The sequence below is a fragment of the Prionailurus bengalensis genome, chromosome B1, assembly GCF_016509475.1.
Source record: "Prionailurus bengalensis isolate Pbe53 chromosome B1, Fcat_Pben_1.1_paternal_pri, whole genome shotgun sequence".
NCBI lineage: Eukaryota > Metazoa > Chordata > Mammalia > Carnivora > Felidae > Prionailurus > Prionailurus bengalensis.
In genome coordinates this window covers 42,139,976-42,163,432 of record NC_057344.1, presented here as the reverse complement: position 1 = coordinate 42,163,432, position 23,457 = coordinate 42,139,976, and the positions used below count along the sequence as shown (strand labels likewise).

At 38.2% G+C, this 23,457-nt stretch overlaps 1 protein-coding gene across 1 annotated transcript in view; it reads right to left on the bottom strand.

The window, feature by feature from the left end:
• Nucleotides 1–2,563: 2,563 nt before the first annotated feature.
• ZMAT4 (zinc finger matrin-type 4) overlaps nt 2,564–23,457 on the bottom strand; it is a 346,888-nt gene continuing 325,994 nt past the window's right edge. The window contains exon 7 of the mRNA XM_043563476.1: nt 2,564–7,151. Within this exon, the coding sequence (XP_043419411.1) occupies nt 7,136–7,151 (16 nt within the window). The 3' untranslated portion in view covers nt 2,564–7,135. The remainder of the gene's footprint in view (nt 7,152–23,457) is intronic.

Here is a 23,457-nt window from a genome sequence, read left to right as displayed (position 1 = left end):
CGAGTGGATTAGGGGCAGAGAGACAGGGAGACACAGAATCCGAAGCAAGCTCCAGGCTCTGAGCTCAGTACAGACTCCAACAAGGGGCTCGAACTCACGAGCTGTGAAATCATGACCTGACCTGAAGTCGGATGCTTAACCGACTGAGCCACCCAGGCACCCCACATATTCTTTTTTTTAATGTTTCAAGTCCTTATTTAAATTCTAGTTAGTTAACATATAGTGTAATATTAGTTTCAGGGGTAGAATTTAGTGATTCATCACTTCCACATAACACCCAGTGCACATCACACCCCGTGCCCTCTTTAATGCCCATCATCCATTTAGCGGATCCCCCTGCCCACCTCACCTCTAGTGTGTTCTCTAGAGTTAAAAGTCTGTTTTATGATTGCCTTCCCTCTGTCTCTCTCTCCCTCCCTCTCTCTCTCTCACACACCTTCTCTATTTTTGAAATGAGAATGAGTGAAATGAGAGATACAGGCAAGACAATTTTACAGGTGTCTTCCAGCTCTCACACTGAATGGCTTTATTTTACACTGAACAATTATTAGCTAATTGGATGGTGGAAAAGAGAGGATGAAACGAAGCTGTAATTTGTTTAATTTTTACAAAACTATAAGAAAAGTATCATTAGTCCCATTTTAAACATTGAGAAACTAAAGCTCAGAAAACTTACATTACTTGTCCCAGATCATAGAGTAAATAAATGGCAGAACCATATTCTAAATACAGGTTTGTTTTAAATCAGATGTCGTTTCCACAATAGCATACTTTTTGTCTGAAATTTTGCATTCAATAAATAACTACTAATTTAATGTATGCATATATGATAAACTTAACACATACAATTCCTCAGCACTTGTTATAAACTGGATTACTAGAGTTTGCAGAAAAAGATAAATCGGTTTTGGTTTTGGTTTTTCCCTCTCAGGGGTGCCTATCACTTCTCTCAAAAGAACTTTGGCTAAAGAAGGTCACTGCAGGGGCACCTGGGTGGCTCAGTTGGTTAAGCAACTGACTTCGGCTCAGGTCATGATCTCATGGTTCTTGGGTTTGATCCCTGCATCAGTCTCTGTGCTGACAGCTCAGAGCCTGGAGCGTGTTTCAGATTCTGTGTCTCTTTCTCTCTTTCTGTTCCTCCCCTGCTCGTTCTCTCTCAAAAATAAATAAACATTAAAAAATTTTAAAAAAAGAAGATCACTGCAAAGGAGAAATGATTTGTTTTCTTCAAATCCCAGCAGTACTTCAGAGAATATCCAAAATTGATGAAAAGTAGGAACCAGACTACCTTGTACTCAATATCTATAGAGATAAGGCTCTATGGTGGCTGAGAGACACGATTACTATGCAAAAAGGGATAAGGATTGAGTTTAAGTCCTCCCAGAATGGCTTACCATTCATCTGGAAAGTTGGACAGTTTCTGAACCAGTGAGTGCCTTGGGGGGGGGCGGGGAGTGCCTTGGTTCATTTACACCTCAAAACTATCAAAGAAGAAAATGGCTGATGCAGTCGCCCAGGTGGAATGCTCTGCTTATTACATACCCCCACGGGTAGCTTGTAAAGGGTAGTTATTAGCTTGCATCACAATTAAACTCTCTACACCTAAAGGACACTGAGAGATGGTACCTTTATATAAAGAGGTAGGAGATGGGCTTCTAACTGGCCTTAAATTAAGTGGTAAAGAAGAGGATAATAAAGACAGAATCTTTAAAAAAGATACCTTGTCAAAAGTAGAAACTTGCTGAAATGGCAAATAGTCTCCATATACTGACTGTATTTTCCCGTTACTAATCACTTTTTAAAAATAGCAGCACATTCTAGGTAAGCAAAAGGGTGGTGGAGAAAAGCACAAACCATTCCAAAGTTCTGAATATGTACTCCTCAGAGCTAATCAACATGAAAGCCACACAGCAAATCTGACAAGTGACAAGAAGAATTAATTCAGAAGAAGAAAGGGAAAACTTGAACCGTTCATTAATGCTCCTAAAGCCAACTGTGGACACCTACAGGGCAGGGGTGGTCTCTCTAATGTTCTGATAGTTCTGTCTAGAATCAGAGTTCTGTAGATTGTCTTCCTTCCTTGATGACTTTCGTTCCATTGTTTTCAAGCTCAAGATTATGTTTTTGACAAACCAGAGGAACATCCCTACTACTTTGTTTATGCATATGCAACATTAATAATTTCCTTGGAACTAACACCAGGGAGGCTAGTCACTTCCTCCCATCCTGAGCTTCTTGGAGCCAGAGTAGTGGACTGATGGGACATGGGGTTGCCCCAACATGGCAACTCTTTGGACTCTCAGGAATAAAATTATGAACACTAATGTTGTTATGCATGTACGCTGATTAACTCTCCACTTAGCTGTGAAGACGACTTCAAGAGATATGAAAATATACATGAAAAACTTTGATTTTAAAGAACATGTGGTCACTGAGTTGACCAACACAAGGAAATCTTACCTTACAATCATTGGTTGTCTTACAGTCAGACTTTTAATCATTTGAAGAGTGACAATTCAAGTAGAAAATGTGCTAAGAAAATAGCAAGGATGCAAAACAGGAATTCATTATCGTGTATATCAGTTTCACTTTTATTTCTTTAATTAAAAAAATGAATAAGTTTAGCAGCCAAATGTCCTACATTTGTACATTATTTAAACATTCTGAAGGAGAAACAGTCTCTGCGGATCCTAGTGCCCACCTGTGCAATGAGGAAATTTGAGCGGGACTTCAAATAACCACAGATGATGTCAAAGTTTGGCGCGTAACAATAGTTAGACTGTTCTTCAGAAACAATGTAAAGTGTTAGTGATAGCTGGAGGTGGGGTGGGGGTGGGGACAGGTAAAATAGGATTTTTTTCCCTTACTCATATAATTTGAAGATTATAGAATGTGGTTTTTAAAGGTCAAAATGAATTGCTAATTAAGTTGAGGCATTTGAAATTAGCAAATAAAACTGCTACGCAGAATAGTGACTAAGGAGTAATTAATCATACAGGAAAAAACTGGCACCAACGTAGAGCCAGCAGTAAAATTAGCTCTTAAATAGTTGCCATAGACCCTTCAGACAATGTTACTAAGAAACTGTGAGATATTCATTTCTTTCCTTTCTGTTTAGGCTACACCCTTTCAAAAAGACTGTTCAACATTTTTCTAGAAAGATACAAATCAAAACAGATGTCTAGCCACACAACCTTTTTTGTAGGTATTCAGAAATATCTGAACTAGTTTTGACTCTTCCCTCTATGTTTCACTCAACATGTGAAGTAATGAAGGGTTATGTGATCGTAAGCATTACCTTAAACCCACTCTAGTTTTTAAATATAAATCACTGACAATTTTTGGCATTTTAACGATTATGATACAAAATTACTTAATACACTCTTAAAAACCAGTGTTGACCACCCCCACCCCCAACCTTTGAGAACGCCTGCTTTAAAATCTGCTTAAGAAAAACATTTTGGTTTTGCTTGTAGGTGCTTTTTGTTTCCTTAGGTGCTACATTTGCCAGACTTGAGTTTGAGTCCATGCTGGGACTCTCAGTTTCATTTTACATCAAGATGTTCGTATATTAAGTTTAAAGCCAAATTTACCAACATGAATATTACAATGAAATACCTAGTTAGTTTGACATGCAAATCTTAAACTAGAAAGCAAACTAAGGCAGCATTTATATAGAGATTTATATTTTTAAGCACTTGACATTTATTTATTAGCTAGTCCACACCACAAACCTATGAGGTAGTTTAGCATGACTTTAGTATGAATAAAGTAGGTAAGAAGACAAAAAAAGAAAACAAAATCTGTTCCCACAGTAATATGTTGATCAAACCCTCCTCATTCTGGTCATAAAAGGGCAACAATCAATTCTTTGTACAAGCTGGTCAAACAAACAATGAATATTCAGCCTGGATGGAATGTAGAGAGGGCGGTTATTTCATTTCCTGACAGTTTAGAAAGTTTAGTTTGTTATTGGAGTTCTAGTATTCTGTGCTCACAGTGACTCATCCATAACACCTCCCTCAAAGATCAGCTTTGGAAGAGGTGTGGCCACGGCCCCTTCCCAGGGCTCAAATTTGCCTCTGGAAGTATTAGCATTTATCATCTATCCCTATTCTTCCTCTCTTGGTCTGAATGGTCTAATAAACTCACTTCAGGAGGAAGGTATAAAGACTCTTGCAGTTCCAATTTATGTTTCTATGTTATCTAAGAGACAAATGAAAAACAAACCTACACTGCTCTTTGTGGTCAAGCAATTGTAGATGAGAGATTTATTACGATTTTTATCAGCAAAAGGGATCACTGAGGTCCTCTGTACTTAGCAGATGGTTTTATGATAATACATATTAGTGCACCGGGCTGTGGAGGTTATATATAATGAAAACTCGTTAATTTGGGTTTCACTACCATGGCATTTGTGGCAACTGGCACAGGTGCTAGCCAGAAGCTGACCTCTGTACTTAAAGAAGAAAAACCCTCCGCCAAGTTAAGTGAATTGCATGACCGGGTCTGTAGGAGTATTTTGTCTCTATAAGAAGACATAGACAATTTCAACCACCTAGCAAGTATCCATTTAAATAAAAAGGAAAAAAAAAAACCCTCTAATATAAGGATGCCATTAGGCTTGTGTGTTATTTTAGTTTTGCATTATTTTTGCCTCATTGGAGCAAAATTTTAATGTCAGTACTTCAGTTGACATTACTCCAAGTACTCAGGAACAGTGAAAGTACTTTATGTACCGATAATTTGGATAGTCTCTTTCAAACAGATAGGGTTCTCCCCTAGGTCCCTTGAATTGAAGTTTTACAGAAAACCCCTGGACTCGTTCTTTTCTCTCCAGGAATCTCTGCTGTCATAGGGTGACTCTGTCAGCGCAGCTCCACAATGGCCAGGTCCCCCTGGGTGTCTTCCTCTCTGCCAGAATTAATTTGGCTATTTGAAAACATTTACCTTGCATCTCACTCCCATCTGTTCATGATGAATTGGAACGTAAGACATGACCTAATAAAACAAATATAGCCGTTCTACTACTACCACTATTGCTACGAATGATAAATCAGAACAGAAAGAACAATAAACAGCTAGCTTTCCAAGGAAGGTTTTTTCCGTCTAAGACTTCCCAAAATATAGATAACATTCATGGGCTCTTCCTGTTTAAAACTTAATATGTCAACTCCATGGTACATTGGAACAATAATTTCCCTTATTTATGCAAAAATAAATAAATAAATTTGAAAACAAACAAGCAAACTCTCTGGCAGGATATTCACTTTCACTTGACAGGTTGCCAAGGAGAAATAGAACTTGGATGAGGAATTCTGAAGTAATCCGATTATTATATCCAGAAGCTGATCTGTAAAGGGTTTGGCATAGCTCCTTTGTATATCAAGAGATCTATGTTCATGGGCTCATCTATATTAGGTTATTAAAAAAAAAAAACAACGCTTGAGAGTATGAGCTCACTCACTACACACAGACAGAAACAAAGTTTTTTTGTTTTTTTTTTTTTTAACTTGGCCAGTGCTTATTTTACAGCAGAATAGACAAAAAAAAAAAAAAAAAAAAGAAAGCACTATTTCACACATTCGCAGACAAGTCACCATTAGAGGTTTGTAGCTCTGTTGTGTGCTTTCCAAAATAGATTGCTTCCCATCGGACCCTCCTTCCTTTCCGTGGGACAGCACGTGGCTGGTGGAGCCGCTGGTCTCTGTAGGCACGGAAGCTGGCAACCAGGGTCCCTCCTGAGTGGGCCCTCTCAAGGGAATGAGACCAAATTTCAAACACCTCAATAACAACACTGTGCGTTTCTAAGTCATTTCATTTATTGCTCACTGAGTCGTAACCACCTCAGCTCTCTGTGGAAAAACAATGGATGTCCAGAAAATCCTGACACCAGGAGACCCATTGCCTGCATGGTCACAATGTACAAAGGGCAACCCCAGCCAGATCACTGAGAAGCATCATGAATAAGAAGGTAAATGTCTGGCTTTGTGGCCATCCTACAGGACACCAGATCTGGTCACGACAGAGAAGAATGAAACCCAGAGAAGGCTTTCTAATTTACACTCAGAGGCGTTCCCCATCAGAGAATAACAGTTTTCCAGTCTGCCAGTGGTGTTCTTTCTGAAGTGATTGAACCTTGGCTCGGCAAGAGGACTCCAGTGAGAAACAGGAATAGGGAGACTCGCCATACCCAAGGCTGTCAATTCTTCAGAGTTTACTCAGTTCTTCTCAAATTGCCAACACCCCACGTCAAAACCCACAATTCAGGCCAACTTCATAAGAAATGTTCGTTTATTTCCCTCTCATTCTAGGGTTTGTAATTCTTCTCTTGGATGCCTTTGGGAAAACATTTCATCAAGGTCAGCTGCTATTCAGACATTTTTGCCTAAGAGGATCATCATGCAGGCAAACGGATTCTCTTCCTAAGCTATTATTTTGGCAGCTTGCAAAAAGAACTTGGCTTAACCTTGAGAAACTGTTCTTTGAATGATCAGAAAAAAAGGATGGGGATTCTTCCTTTATCCACCCTCTTTATTCTCGTTCAGATGGCAAACCCGGCTCGCAGTTTTGAAGGTGAAATGAAGGAGGAGAATTTATGTCCGTTATGTATCTTCTAACAGTGACTCATTCTGGTTCTGTGCATGTTGCTGCCAATCATGTTCAGCATGATGAACAAATAATGTTTCTTTCTTGATGGAGGTGCTCTACATCTCAGTCATCAAAGATTTCATGGAATATTTATGTGTTGAAGAAATCTAGAATAAATTGGACATTTAGATTTTCCCACTGTCTTCAAGTTTGAATGATGTTCCCACTGTTTGCTATAGGATTATAATTTAGAACATGTACTAAATAGATTATCAGGAAAGAATTTAAAAATCCATCCAGATATCATAATTTACCACAAAATTAAAAGAAAGAAAGACAAAGAAAGAAAGAAAGAAAGAAAGAAAGAAAGAAAGAAAGAAAGCTCATTCACTTCCAAAACCAAGATTAGTCATATGTTAATTTGCGAATCCTCATAAGAAATGTTCATTGTTCAAGAGAGAATCCTCCACTGGTAGTTGATAAGCAATTCTCCACGGCAGAGAAATCCTGACATTTTTTTCTCATCTCTTGATTGATGTTTTCACTACTTATTCTTCAGGCTATAAGACAGAAAGGAACACAGTCTTACCTTCTTTCATAATTATGTATTCCAACCTCCCTCTCTCCTTCCTCCCCCCCCTTTCTCTGTCTCAATCTCTCCCCCACATCACTTTAGCCATCAAATTAAAGTAAAGCTGGATTTGTATGATGAATCTTTTATATTCTAAATAACCTGTAAATATAATAACTCAATTACCAATGTCATCTCCATGTAGGTACAAGAAAATATATGCCTCAGTCTTGTCAATCCAGATACTACATTCATTCTGTAAGTTCTAAAGATGAAATTAACCAATTGGTTTATATTTGTAATGGATTGCATATACCCATCTTTAAGTTTCAGATAGAACGACCTGTAGAACTCTCTTCTTGGGAGGGAGAACAACACTATAGAATTTGGATTTCAAATTACTATTATAAACCTCATTCTCAATTCATTCAGAATTTTCCCTGATATTGATAAATAGGAGAAATGTTTTCTGGTTTTAGTCTCAAAAAGTACTGATTTAAATTAGGCTACTAATTCTTAAAGGTTTTGGGTTTTGTTTTTCTTTATAAGAAGATACTACCATTTATTTATGCCTACTGTGTGTCAAGAATTTCACACTTATTTTACTTCTAATTTAATCCCCACCTTTAATTTGGATGTCATTTCTTCCCATTTTAACGATGATAACACTGAGGCTTCAATTGGCTAAGTGAATCGCACACGTTCATACAGCTGCTTGCGGGGGGGGGGGGGGGGGGGGAGGGGTGTTGAACCCCAGGAAAGATCAGAATCAAAAGGCAAAAGGCTTGTTGCCATCCTGTGCAGGGAATTTCTCTCACAGCATTGAACATGTCCTCTGGCTGCAACGAGGCTGCCAAAACAGTCTCGGCCTGTAGTTTACAATTATCCCTAAAGCTGTTTCTTAGAGGAGATGGTGTCAGAAACGCTGGAGCAGGTTAGAATCCTTGCATAGATTTTCCTATCCCTCTTTATTAAGAGCTAAATATGGTAGTGGAAATCTGGTAAATGAAGATTCACAAGCTACAAAGGAAAATTCTATCACTCACACGGCATATCGTGAAATTTTATTTCAAAAAAAAATGCTGTCATAGAATATTCTTAGGATCCTAATAAGTGTTTGAATGTTGTTGTAGAAGACAGACCAAAAGAAAATGGAAACTACATGTATTTCTGGGTAAAAAAAGATAGCTTTGGAATTTTGCCTTGGAATGACCCTGGTAAGCACAGCCACTTTTATTTTTTTTTATTTATTTTTTTTTTTGCATTTTATTTTTTTTATTATTTTTTTATATATGAAATTTATTGTCAAATTGGTTTCCATACAACACCCAGAAGCACAGACACTTTTAAATGGTAGTTATAAAAAGAAAAATCTTGTTTTGAAATCTCATATTCGATATCTGCGCCATCTGGTCATGACCTGAGGAAATTCTACAATCCTTGTCGTTTTCATGTATTAATGTGACATAAGGTTGAAAGTTTTCACTAAGCAAACAAGTATAATCTCATTTTTATAAACTGCAAAGATGAACACTTTTCAGAATAAAATGAGTTTGAAGTGCAGCACTGTCGTGTAATAGTGCAAAGACCAAACACATACGCAGCTGAGCGGCCGTAGTTATGATTACATCATTAGAGGAGACTAGAAGAGACATGGGTGTTTTTTTTTTTAAACTTATAGTAAAAGTGGTATATTAAGAACTTAATCCCATAAGGAGCAAAAATATCCCCTCTTCCTTTTTATAGTCAGAATAATTATTCAGACCCTCTCTGAACACAGAAGTAATGACAAATTAAAATGTCTTTCAATTCCATATAGCTTTTATAATTATTCATCCGTTACTCTTATTATTGCTGAAAAGCCTCCTTCATATTTTAGTCAGCATCCCATTTGATACAAAAGAACACGGACAATTTTACTGCTATTAATAAATAGGCAGCCATCCAATCCAAGATGAAAATTCTTTTTCATCTGAGAGATAAGCTGCATAATTCATGTATTTTCAGAAATTTCTTTAAATAGAAATTGAAGAAAGGCATAGGGAAAAAGAATTCATTATATAGTTGCCATTTGTGGTGAGGGACAGTGTCTGTTCTCACAGAGTCTGAGAGTTAATTCAATTTGAAGAGAATTTCAATTGCCCTGTATATGTACCAACATACTCATAGAGCCGACTTTAGTTTTGACATCTATCATCATAAAAATGATATAACATAGCTGCCACTTGACTTAAAAAAATGTAACAGAAGGTTACTAGGTACTTTTCTTCAGGTCTTGGAATGCAGTTAGAAAAACTTCACAGCAATTTGGAATGGGTGCCTCGCTTTCCAAAAAGAGAACTGTCCATGTCAGTGAAGCATGGGGCTCCATCTGACTTCTGTGAGTTCCAACCCCTGTAGGAAGGAGTTCCTGACACATGGAGATGGCCTTGCAGGGTAGGCCAGCATTCCCAAGACCCCACGCCAAATGAGAAGCACTCTTGCAGGACCAGTTAAGTAAAAAAAGCTTCTGTTTGTACTAGTTGCCTTTTTGCCCATTCAGACCTGGAAGGTTCAGAGGGGGTGGTGTTCCAGACTGGGCCTGAGTGTAGCCTTATGTACACTGGTAAGGATTTCTTTCATTCTTTTGTTTTCACGTGAAGTATAGTTGACCCACAATGTTACACTAGTTTCAGGTGTACAACTTAGCCATTCAAACCGCTCTACACATTATGCTACGCTCCCCAGCTCCCCACAGTGCAGCTACCATCTGTCACTGTACAACGCTATTACAATACCATTTACTATATTCACCATGCTCTACCTTTCAGCCCCATGATTTATTTAGTCCATACCTGGACGCCTGTATCTCCCACTTGCTTCCTCCCATCTTGCCCCTTTTCCTTCTACTTTCCCCTCTGGCAACCACCAGTTTGTTCTCTGAGTTTACGGTTCTGCTTCTGCTTTTTAAAATATTTCTTTGGGGCACCTGGGTGGCTCAGTTGGTTAAGCGTCCAACTTCAGCTCAGGTCATGATCTCACAGTTCATGAGTTCGAGCCCCACATCAGGCTCTCTTCTGTCAGCACAGAGCCCTCTGTCTCCCTCTCCCTTTGCCTCTCCCCCACCCATGCACACACACACACACACACACACACTCTCTCTCTCTCTCTCTCTCTCTCTCAAAATAAATAAACATTAAAAAATATTTCTTTGTTCATTTGTGTTTTAGATTCCACATATAAGTGAAATCACATGGGGGTATTTGTCTTTTCTGTCAGAATTATTTCAATAAGCAATACCTCTAGGTTCAACTATATTGTCACAAATGGCAAGATCTCCTTCTTTTTACCTAGAGAAGAATTTTTAATACCAAAATTGAACTGTTCTCACTATGGAAGATGACCAGAAACATGTGCAGTCTTTCTGAGATGTTATCAAGGTCAGGGAAAGGGGTGTGGAATGTATTCTGAGCAGTGTGTATGGAGATGGTTACTGGAGAAAAATTGATGTGACTACCTCACACTAAATGTAAACTATTCAGTAAACCAATTAAAAAACTAAGCAGAGTATCCTTAGTCATAATGAAGCCTGGTTTCTAACACTAGACAGCAAGTTTACAGGGACATAAGAAATGAAATCATGAAATCATGGACCACAGCTTCTACAAAATGATGGGGCCAGAATGAGTTAGGTTTGTTGGATGAGGAGGAGCTATGTTCCAGACATTTTCCACACACATGTTGTTGAACAATCATGACTTTGATATGCTGCCTGAGATGTTCAATCTGCTGCCTGAGATGTGCCATGAATGACATCTGAGCACTGTCAACTTTGCTCAGTTTATCACCATAGGGCAAAGATAAACCAAATTAAACTAGATTTCCCAAATCAAGCCTCCCTCAATTTTGATTCTTTCCTTTCTTGCATTCCCTAACTTGGCGAACAAGAACTCAAGGCAGAAATTCAGTGTCTCCCTGGCCCATTTCTTTTTCTCCCCCACCCCATAACAAATCAACCACAAGTCTTACTGGCCTCCTATTTTACTCTGAAATACGGCATGTCCTCTGCACCTCCCACCCATGGCCTCTTCTGGGCCCTTGACATTACACTCTGCTTCTATCTGGCACCTTTGCAACCAGCTCTGCTGTGTCATCATACTGGTGTTACAGTGTTTCACTAGGTTCCTACTGGAGAAAAACGTAATAAACAAAGGTCATTTTGTGATATGGCCAGGGCTTCTCCTCCAGCTCGATCTTTTCATCAATGACCCCGTAATCATTCTAAAATCCCATCACGGACGTTTCTGAACCTGCCACACTCCCATGTGCTTTTACAGTTTGTATAAGTGCTTCCTTCTGCCTGGGAACTCATCCTTCACTCCTAGACTTGCCCAGATTTCCCCATTCCTTTTAGTGGAAGCATGCTTCCTTTAAATATCCTTCCTCTAACTTACCCTGCCCCAACCAAATGCATTTGGAATATTTTGAGCCGCCACTAGGGAGTAGAGAACAAAACCTCAAGAAAATGCCCAAGCCACAGCAAGTGGTCAGTAAACTGCTGTGACAAAGGATGCAGCGTGTCCTGCTTCTGAGAGTCGTGAATGGCAGGGAATGAGGTGGGTTGGAGAAGAAAGAGGAGAAGAGAAAAAATGTGGGAGAAAAGATGAAGCATGGAGAGAACGGAACAAGGAAAATGGACTTCTGGGCATGGTGCTACCTCTGTGTGATGCCCAAATCTTTGAAATTTGTCTAAACAAATAAAATACTTGCAAAATGTTAGTTGTTAGTGGGAGTTTATGTAGTCTGAGTGATAGGGGTGGGGGTGGAGGGGAGAAGCACTCAAAGTTACAGGGACAGAAAGATGTAGAAAGACCATAAGACACCAGGAGTTAAAAACACTGGCAGGATGAATTTCTCCAAATCCTTCTTGGAAAAATAAATCCTGTGTATTTATAACCCACTGAATAAATAAATCATTCAAGATTCAAGAATCAGGCTAATTCAGAGAAAAGTCAGCTATTACGAACATTCAAGAAACTGTGAATATTCAGAAGTATAGGATATTTAAAATGAATGCAGGTCTATTACTTCCTAATACACATAGACTAGCAAAACTGACAAGAATGATTTGTAATTAACTTACCAAAACACCTAAGAAAACAAGCCTCCTCTGTTTATATAGAATTTGCATTGTTTATATGCAAATGAATGCTCCTGAAGTACTTGAGAACAATTTATTCCCTTAAGAAGGCAAATATTCTCTCCATAATCTTGTTTACACTATTCATTTGCTTTGCAAAACATTTTTTATGAAATCACAAAATAATGAAATGTGAGAGTTTGAAGGACCCCAGGGATCATATAGGAAAGTCCAAAGTACTCATTTTATAGATGAAAAATTCAACAGAACCCCTGACACACTCATTTACCCCTAGCATTTCTGAGGCCTGCATGCTCACATCCCAATCCCCCTAATTTGGGGGACTCCATTCTTTCTACGATGGGGTGCTAGCCACAACTGAGGCAGATGCAAACAGAACAAGGAAGTTACAAAGTGTTAGTTAGGCTTTGGGGCATCGCCAGGACCCATCAGCCTCCTAGATCGAGGTGAGAGTCCAGTACCCCTTTTCCATTCACTTATAGATCGGGAGGCCTGGTTAGCCTCAGTTTGCTTCTAAGCCTCACTAAGTTCCTACTCTGTCTCCTGCAAGAAATCTTTCCTGACTCCCGCTTCCCTACCCATCCTAGTTAGGACCCATCCCAAGTGCTTTCTTCTATTGTTTCTGTAACCACATCATATTGCCATCTTGTGTTTACTATCTGTCCTCCCTCCAAAGAAGCCTGGGACTTCTGTATTTTCAATGCTCTCAATAAGTGCTGACAGAGTCAAAGCTTATCCTTCTCCAAAGAAACACATGAGACCAGAGAAGGAATCAATTGGTACATTGGGAAAAAGCCTAACTCCCAGCTACTACATTCCTCAGTTCCTGCTCTGTCTTGGGCATATCCATTTCCAGCCTTCATTCACAGATAAGAAAAACAATTAAGAATTCAAAGCATCTCTATTATCTCTGTCTTCTAGTCTTACAGGTTCGAAGGGCTTGTGATTTAAAGTCAGAAAACTTGATTTTAAACTCCAACACTATTGCTAGTTGGATATTTATGTACTGTATATTTATGTTATTAGTTTCATTTTATCCATCAATAAAACAAAGACATCCATAATATCTTTCCTATAGGAGTGTCATGAGAACTAAATGAGATAATACATATGAATATGTCCAGTAACTACAAAAAATTTAGAGATTTTTCTCTTTACCCTTGCTCCTAATCACTTGAAAATAAATTTCTGATGTAGCTGCTATATCTACTATATAATAAGAAATTGTTTTTTTTTTTTGTCCCAGGTTCTTGGGGTGGAGATTCAAAGCCCTTGGAATTTCCCACTTATTAGGAGTACCTTTGTTTTTTGGTTTTTGGTTTTGGTTTTGGTTTTTAACATTTACAAAGTGACATTTGGCTTTTTTCCCTGTGTTTATTTATTTTTAATTGAAGTATAATTGATGTACAATGTTATATTAGTTTCAGGTGTAAAGCATAGTGATTTCAGCAGTATATACATCACGAAATACTCACCATGATAAAAACAGTTACCTTCTGTCACCACACAAAGTATAGTCAACTAATGTATGACAAAGGAGGCAATAGCATTACCGTGGGGAAGAACAAAGCTGGAGGTATCACAATTTCAGATTTCAAGATATATTACAAAGCTGTAGTAAACAAAATAGTATGTTACTGGCACAAAATATAGACACACAGAGCAATGGAACAGAATAGAGAGTCCAGAAATAAACCCACACTTATGGTCAGTTAATCCATGGCAAAGGCAACAGGACATATAGTGGGAAAAAGTCTTTTCAACAAATGGTGTTGGGAAAACTGGACAGCTATATGCAAAAGAATGAAACTGGACCACTTTCTTATACCATACACAAAAATAAACTCAAAATAGATTAAAGACCTAAATGTGACACCAGAAACCATAAAACTCCCAGAAAAAAAAAAAAAAGGCAGCAACCATGTTGACATCAGCCATAGAAACATTTTTCTGGATCTGTTTCCTCAGGCAAGGGAAACAAAAGCAAAAATAAAACAATTGGGACTACATCAAACTAAAAAGCTTTTGCACAGGAAGAAAGCCATCAATGAAATGATAGGAGTGCCTTTGTTATTCTTGGTGGGCTCTGACAGCTCATGCTAATGAGGTGACTCATGGTGAGTCCCTACATAATTTCAAGATGAAGGCTGGCCATGCCGGAAAGATCCACCATGTGATCAGAAGGGTTGAGGCTTTGAGCCAAATGATATTATCATGACCTCTGCAGAGGGGAGGAGGACTGTAGAGTTCAGTGATGTGGCCAATGATTTAATCAATCGTGTCTAAGTAACAAATCCACAATAGAAATTCTGGACACTGAAGTTGTCAGAGAGTGAGCTCTCTACCATCAAATGACAGACCTCAAATCCAAGATCTAGCACTTAGTAGCTCTATGGTCTTTATTTCAGTTTCCTGATCCATTAGATGGGGATGATATAATAATAGCAGAGATTTCACAGGCTGCTATGGAGATGAAATGAGTTAGTACATATTATATACTCGTCCATATGGAACAACAAATCAGTGTTGTCTCTTACTATAATTATTAGTACTAGTATCACTTGGCTACATGGGCCTCTGCATTAGGCTAAGTAGATTTCTGTGTCTTCTGTAATTGGCAGAAAGAAAGGATGTTGAAGTGAGATATGCTTTCTCACTACCTACCCAAGGGCAGCTTTAGTTCTACATGTTTCCAGTTGAAGAATCATGGAAAACAATGGCATATAGCACAAAGATAGTGGGGGTGGGATGAGTGCTAATATTTGATGGGTGCACAATGTTCCCTCCTGCCAAAAAAAAAAAAGGCTAAGATTGTGCAGGCTATACTGTCCACTATCATACCCAGTCTACAGGTGACTATTTAAATATAAAATAATTAAAACTGCATACAATTAAAAATTCAGTTCCTCAGTCACACTGGCCACATTTCAAGTACTCCATAGCTACACGTAGCTAGTAGCTACTGCACTGTATAGAATAGATACAAATCATTTCCATCATCACAGGGGATTCTACCAGACAGTGCTGGTCTAGAACCACCAAAAGTATTTGAAATCAGATATGTTTTGAAATACAAACCATATTTCTTTTATATGTTCTTTTATGTATATTTATATATAGATACATATATACACAATTATGTTATATATATTTTATATAATTGAATTATAATTAATATACAGTAGTATATTAGTTTCAGGTATGCAATACAATTCTATACATACTCGGTGCTCATGATAAGTGTACTCTTAATCCCCTTCACCTATCCATCCATCTTCTTACCCACATCCCTCTGGCAACCACCAGTTTATAATCTATATTTAAAAGTCTTATTTTTTTTGTCTGTGTTTTCCATTGTTCATTTGTTTTGTTTCTTAAGTTCCACATACACATGAAAGCACATGGTATTTGTCTTTCTCTGACTGACTTATTTCACTTATGTAGCATTATACCCTCCAGATGCACCTGTATTGTTGCAAATGACAAGATTTCATTCTTTTCCATGGTTTCGCATCTTCCTTATCCATTCATCTATGGCATTTTTTATTTTTTATCTTTTTAGGAACCTCCACACTGTTTTCCACAGTGGCTACACCAGTTTACATTCCCACTAACAATGCCTGAGGGTTCCTTTTCCTCCATAGCCTCACTGACACTTGTTGCTATTGTTATTGTTCCTGTGTTTTTCATTTTAGTCACTGTGACAGGTGTGAGGTGATATTTCATTGTTGTTTTTATTTAATGCTTATTTATTTTTGAGCGAGTGGGGTAGGGGCAAAGAGAGAGAGGACAGAGGATCCAAAGTGGGCTCTCTGCTGACAGCCGACAGCCTGATGTGGGGCTCAAACTCACAAACAGTGAGATTATAACCTGAGCTGAAGTCATATGCTCAACCAACTGAGCCACCCAGGCACCCCATTCATTGTGTTTTGATTTGCATCCCTGATGATTTAGTGATGTTGAGCATCTTTTTACATATCTTTGGTCATCTGCATGTCTTTTTGGGAAAAATGTCTATTCATGTCCTTGCCTATTTTTAATTGGATCGTTTGTGGGATTTTTGGTGTTAATGTAGAAGTTCTTTGTATGTTTTAGATATTAACCCCTTATCAGATATGTCATTTGTAAATATCTTCTCCTATTCAGTAGATTGCCCTTTTGTTTTGTTGATGGTTTCCTTCACTAGGCAAAAGCTTTTTATTTTGGTATAGTCCAAATAGTTTAACTTTGCTTTTGTTTCCCTTGCCAAAGGAGACATATCTAAAAAAAATGTTTCTATGGCTAGTGTAAAAGTGGTTACTGCCTATGTTTTCTTCTGGGAATTTTATAGTTTTGGGTCTCACATTTAGGTCTTTAATCTATTTTGAGTGTGTGTGTGTGTGTGTGTGTGTGTGTGTGTGTGTGTATGTGTGTGGTATAAGAAAGTTGTCTCATTCTTTTGCAGGTAGCTGTCCGGTTTTCCCAACACCATTTGTTGAAGAGAACTTTTCCCATTGTATATTCTTGGCTCCTTTGTTGTAGATTAATGGATCATAAAGGTGTGGGCTTATTTCTTGGCTCTCTAATCCATTCTGTTGATCTATGTGTCTATTTTTTGTGATAGTATCATACTGTTTTGATTACTACAACTCTGTAGTGTATCTTTAAATCTGGGATTGTGATACCTCCAGTTTTGTTCTTTTTCAGTATTGCTTTGGCTTTTTGAGGTCTTTTGTGGTTCCACACAAATTTCAGGATTATTTAGGTGTGCCTGGGTGGCTCAGTCAGTTAAGCTCCGACTTTGGCTCAGGTCATGATCTCACAGTTCATGGGTTTGAGCCCCATGTCAGGTTCTGTGCTGACAGCTCAGAGCCTGGAGCCTGCTTCAGATTCTCTGTCTCCCTCTCCTTCTGCCCCTCATCCACTCATGCTCTGTCTCTCTCAAAAATAAACAAACATTAAAAAAAGTTTTTTTAATTTAAAATTCAAATTTCATGATTATTAGTTCTACATCTGTGAAAACTATTGTTTGCATTTTTATAGAGATTGATTGCATTAAATCTATAGATTGCTTTAGGTAGTATGGATATTTTAACAATATTGGTTCTCCCAATCCATGAGCATGGAATATTTTTTCCATTTGTTTATATCATCCTCAATTTCTTTCATCAGAGTTTTATAGTTTTTGGAATACAGGTCTTTCACCTCCTTCGTTCAGTTTACTCCTACATATGTTATTCCTTGGTGGTTCAATTGTAAATGAGATTATTTTTAAATTTCTGTTACTTCATTATTAGTATATAGTAATGTAACAGATTTTTGTATGTTGATTTTGTATCCTGTGACTTCACTGAATTCATTAATCAGTTCTAGCAATATTTTGGTAGAGTCTTTAGGGTTTTCTATATACAGTATCATGATATCCACAGATACTGAAAGTTTTACTTCTTCCTTATCAATTTAGATGCCTTTTATTTCTTTTTCCTGTCTGATTGTTGTGGCTAGGACTTCCAGTACTATGTTGAATAAAAGTGGTGAGAATGGACATCCTTGTCTTATTCCTCATCTTAGAGGAAAAGTTTTCAGTTTTTCACCATTGAGTATGATGTTAGCTATGGGTTTCTCATATATGGCTTTCATTAAATTGAGGTATGTTGCCTCTAATCCTACTTTGTTGAGAGAGTTTATCATGAATGTATCTTGTACTTTGTCAAATGCTCTTTCTGCATCTAGTGAGATATTCATATGGTTTTATATCCTTTATGTTGTTAATGTGATACATCACATTGGTTGATTTGCAAATATTGAACCACCTTGCATCCTTGGAATAAATCCCACTTAATTGTGGTGAATGATTTTTTAAATGTATTATTGGATTCGGTTTGCTAATATTTTGTTGAAGATTTTTGCATCTATGTTCACCAGAGATATTGGCCTTGTAGTTTTCTTTTTTGTAGTGTCTTTATCTGGTTTTGGTATCAGGGTAATGCTGGCCTCATGGAATTATTTTGGAAATTTTCCTTCCTCTTCTAAATTTTGGAATAGTTTGAGCAGAAAAGGTATTAACTCTTTAAATGTTTGGTTGAATTCACCTGCAAAGTCATCTATTTCTGGACTTTCATTTGTTGAGAGTTTTTGATTACTGATTCCATTTTATTGTCAGTAATCAGTCTGTTCAAATTTTCTATTTCTTCCTGATTCAGTTTTGGAAGGTTAAAGGTTCCAGGAATTTATTCATTTCTTCTAGGTTGTCCAAACATTGACATATAATTTTTCATGTATAATGCATAATCCTTTGTATTATATATAATCCTTGGTATTGCTGTTCTGTTGGTTGTTATTTCCCCTCATTTCTGATTTTACTTACTTGAGTCTTTTCTCTCTCTCTCTTTTTCAGGAGTCTGACTAATGGTTAATCAATGTTATTTATCCTTTCAAAGAACTATGTCCTGGTTTCATTGATCTATTCTACTGTTGTTTAGACTCTTTTTCACTTATTTCTGTTCTAATATGATTTTAATCTTTTCTGATTTTGTTGAGACTTGTTTTGTAATCTACCATGTGATTTATTCTGGAGAAGATTCCATGTACATTTGAAAAGATGATGTATTCTGCTGTTTTGGATGGAATGTTCTGAATATATCTGTTAGATCCATCTAAACCAAAGTGTCATTCAAAGCTATTGTTTCTTTGTTGATTTTCTGTCTAATGATCCATCCACTGATGTTAAGTGGAGTGTTAAAGCCCCCTACTAAAAGTATATTACTATCAATTTGTTCTTTTATATCTGTAAATGGTTGTATTTGGGTGTTCCCATGTTGGGTGTGATTGTTATATCTTCTTGTTAAATCGTTCCCTTTATTATTGTGCAGTATCCTTCTTTATCTCATGTTACAGTCTGTTTTAAAATTCATTTGCCTGATATAAGTATTGCTAGACTTATACCTGGGTTTCTCTTTGCTTCTCTTTGTATGGTAAATGTTTTTCTATCTCTTTACTTTCAATACGCAAGTGACTTCAGGTCTGAAGTGAGTCTCTTGTATGCAGCAGAGATGAGTCCTGCTTTTTTATCTATTCAGTCACCTCTGTCTTTTGAGTAAAGCATTTAGTTCATTTACATTCAATGTAATTATTGATAGGTATGTACTTACTGTCATTTTGTTACTTGCTTTATGGTTGTTTTTGTGGTTCCTCTGTTCCCTTCTTCTCTTACTCTCTTCCCTTGTGGTTTGATGGCTTTCTTTAGTAATATGCTTGGATTAGTTTCTCTTTATTTTTCACATATCTGTTATAGGTTTCCAGCTTTTCATCTGTGGTTACCATTAGGTTGACATATAACATCCCATGCATATAGCAGTCTATATTAAGTTGATGGTTGCTTAGGTTTAAACCCATTCTAAAGCCCTACATTTTTACTCTCTCCTCATGTTTTACATATATGGTGTCATAATTTCTATCCTTTTATTTTGTGAGTCCCTTGATTGACTTTTATACATATAATTGATTTTATTCCTTTTGTGCTTTAATCTCCATACTGTTTTTAAATATTTTTTAATGTTTATTCACTTTTGAGAGACAAGAATGCAAGCAGGGGTGGGGCAGAGAGAGAGGGAGACACAGAATCCGAAGCATCCTCCAGGCTCTGAGCTGTCAGCACTGAGCCTGATGCAGGGCTCAAACTCATGAACCACAAGATCATGACCTGAGACGAAGTCGGGCACTTAACCAACTGAGCCACCCAGGCACTCCTCCATAGTGTTTTTATAAATCATTAATCTACAACTTTTATTAAGTTTGTATTTACCTGTGAAAAATTTTTTCCTTTAATAATTTTCTCTTTTTTTAAGTGTATTTATTTATTTTGAGAGAGAGAGAGAGAGTGTGTGTGTGTGTGTGTGTGTGTGAGCAGCCAAGGGGCAGAGAGAGAGGGAGAGAGAGAGAGAATCCCAAGCAGGCTCCACACTGCCAGCACAGAGTCCAATGTGGCCTTGAACTCACAAACTGTGAGATCATGACCTGAGCTGAAACCAAGAGTCAGACACTTAACTGACTGAGCCACCCAGGTGTCCCCCTTTCATAATTTTCTCACTATTTTTCTTTACACTCAAAGACTTCCCTTTAACATTTCTTGAAAGGCTAGATCTATTTTTCTATTCTGAACAAGAGCCTTATTGGGTGAAATATTTTTTGCTGCAAGTTTCCTCCTTTCATCACTTTTAATATATTATGTCATTCATTTTTGGCCTGCAAAGTTTCTGCTGAAAAATCAGCTGATAGTCTTATAGGGTTTCTCTTGTATAAAATTATTTTCTTTTCACCCATTGCCTTTAAAATTCTTTTTCATTACTTTTGTCATTTTAATTTCTATGTGTCTTGGGTGAACCTTCTTGGGTAGGTTTTGTTGGGGCTCTCTGTGCTTCCTGGATCTGGATTTCTGTTTCTCTCCCCAGGTTAGGAAAGTTTTCAGCTATTATTTCTTCAAATAAGTTTTCTGCCCCCTTTCCCCTCTATTCTCCTTCTGGGATCCCTATAATGCAAATGTTATTATACTTGATGTTGTAGCTGAGTTCCCTTAATCTATTCTTGTTTTATTAATCTTTATTCTTTTTGTTATTCAGCTTGGTTGCTTTCCATTACTCTGCCTTCCAGGTTGCTGATCTGTCCTGCTTTCTCTAGTCTACTAGTTATTCCCTCTTGTGTATTCTTAATTTCAGCTATTGAGTTCTTCATCTCTGATTGGTTCTTTTTTATATTTTCTATCTCTTTGTTGAAGGTCTCACTGAGGTCCTCCACTCTTTCCTCAAGTCCAGTAAGTATCTTTATGACCATTACCTTGAACTCTCTATCAGGTAGATTGCTTATTTCCATTTCATTTAGCCCTTTGGTGTGATTTTGTCACACTCTTTCATTGGGGACATATTCCTCTGTATTTTCATTTTTTCTAATTCTCTGTGTTTGTTTCTATGTATTAGGAAAGTCATCCATGTCCCCGATCTTGGAAGTAGTGGTCTTATGAAGAAGAGGTCCTGTAGTGCCCTGCAGTGCAGTGTCCCCTGTCCACCAGAACCAGGTGACTCAGGGGTGTCTCATATATTTTGTGCACCATTATGTTGTGATTGAAATGCTTTTGCCTTCAATCCAGTCATCTGCAATGGCCCCCTTTGCCTGTTGCAGACCGGGTTTGGTCCTTGTGCCTTAAGAGACCAGTCTGGGTCTGCCTTGGTCTTGTAGTTGGGTCAGATCAGATGTCTTCCCTCAGTCTGTCTGTTGGGGTTGCAGTGACTCCAAACTACAGGGTTCTCTTATTTCCCTGTCCCCTGTGAGGTTTTTGTTGGTGGGAAATGCCAAAAGTGAGATCAGATGTCTGCCACTAACTCATTGCTAGGGGTACAGTCAAACTGATGTGTGTGGTTACCTTCCCCTTTTCCTAGGACAAGAATCATGTTGGAGTAGTGCTGGCCACTATTGGGGCTGCTTGTAGAATTTCAGGTGCCATCTTGGAGGGACTCCCACCAAGTGGGGCAGGTTGGATGGGACAGATCTACAGGAGAACACACAGGCAGGGTAAGCTGTTAGCAAGCTATGTGTGAGTGTTTGCACACTGGTTCTGGCAGGTTTCCAGATATCTAGGCTGAAGGTTGGGGGGTGAGGAGAAATGGCACCCGCTAGCTCTTTTGTTCTTGGAGAAGTTTCATAAAGATCCTCCGCATCCAGTGCATGTTCTGAGATCAGTAAATAAATATCTTTCCAGTATACCCCAAGTGTTTTCAGCTGCTGCTTCTATGCTGTATCTTCACAGGATTGTTTGTTATGCTGGCTGTTTAAGTGCAGGGACTCAGTTTCCTACTGCTCTGTGGCTCTCACAGAGCTAAGCCTGCTGAAATTTAAAGTACTCAGAGTTAAGCCTCACTCATTGTAAAAACTCACATAGTTAAGCCCCTCTGGTTTTTGATGCCAAATATTATAGGGACTCATCTTTTCAGTAGAGGTCTCTCCTGTCTGGGGTACAGGCGTGTGGTCTGCTCCTCACCCTTCTCTGTGCTCTTGGTGTCCCTCCTGTCTGTGGTTGGTCTCACAGGGAGTTTGGCTCCTGAATGTGTCTCTGTTCCTCCTACCATTTTCGATGTGGTCTCCTCTCTATGATTAACTGCAGAGAGTCTGTTCTGATAGTCTTTCGGTTATTTTCTGGGTTAGTTACACTGCTGTGGCTGTGATCTAGGTGTACCTATGGGATAAGGTAAGCTTAGGATTCTCCTACTCTGCTATCTTCCCAGCCTCCCTGCCAAATTCATTTTTTTTTAAAGTCCTACAATCATGTAAATTCCATTAATTTTTCTCAAAATGCAAGATAAAATGAAAAATAATGGAGAGAATGCCTGCTATTATGCTCAAATAATGTGTAGCTTCTCTCAAACATTTTAGTGACTGTAAGTTTAGGAATTAGGAGAGAGGAAACGCCCAAACCCTTGAGATGCTGTCCTCCTTTCCTTCCACTCATATGCAAATGTCCTGGGGTATGTGTCTTTTGAGAACCTGGAGGCCAACAATTCCAAATGACTCTTAGTATGCCCAGGTCAGCAACTGTAGAGGTGGAAAGCCACTCCTCAAGCTGGCCCTTGGGCAGATAGGAATTGAAGTCCGTGAAGCAGAGTAGTAGAAACAAAGGAATGAGCTGGCAGAAGCATGTGTTGGTGGGGTATGTAGGGAGCTCATGGGAAAGGGAAGGACAGGGGACTGAAATGATAAAAACAGAAAAGAAATACTGTATGAGGCTGATTGCTAGGAAGGAGACTGGGAAGTGTGGTGGGATGAGATGTAGCCAGTTTTCAGGGAGAGATGCCAGGCTGGGATGGAGAGAAAGAGGTCTAGAAGAGAGGAGGCATGGGGTCTGTACCAATGCAAGAGTCACTGAGGGGTCAGGGAGGACTCAGGTACCCTGACTGGCCTGCTGGTGGTAAAAATAATACTACAATGATAATGCAATTTTCATACTAGTTATTTGACAATTATTATATTATTATCAAAACCCCAAAACAAGTGAACTCAGAAAGAGCCTTCAATTTAAAATCTAGGCCTGGAATTACCACTAAATGGCTATGTTGAAAGTGTAGCTTCATCTGGGAAACCTCAACTTCTTCAGCTATTCAATGGAGAAATGGGCAAAGCCATTCTCCAG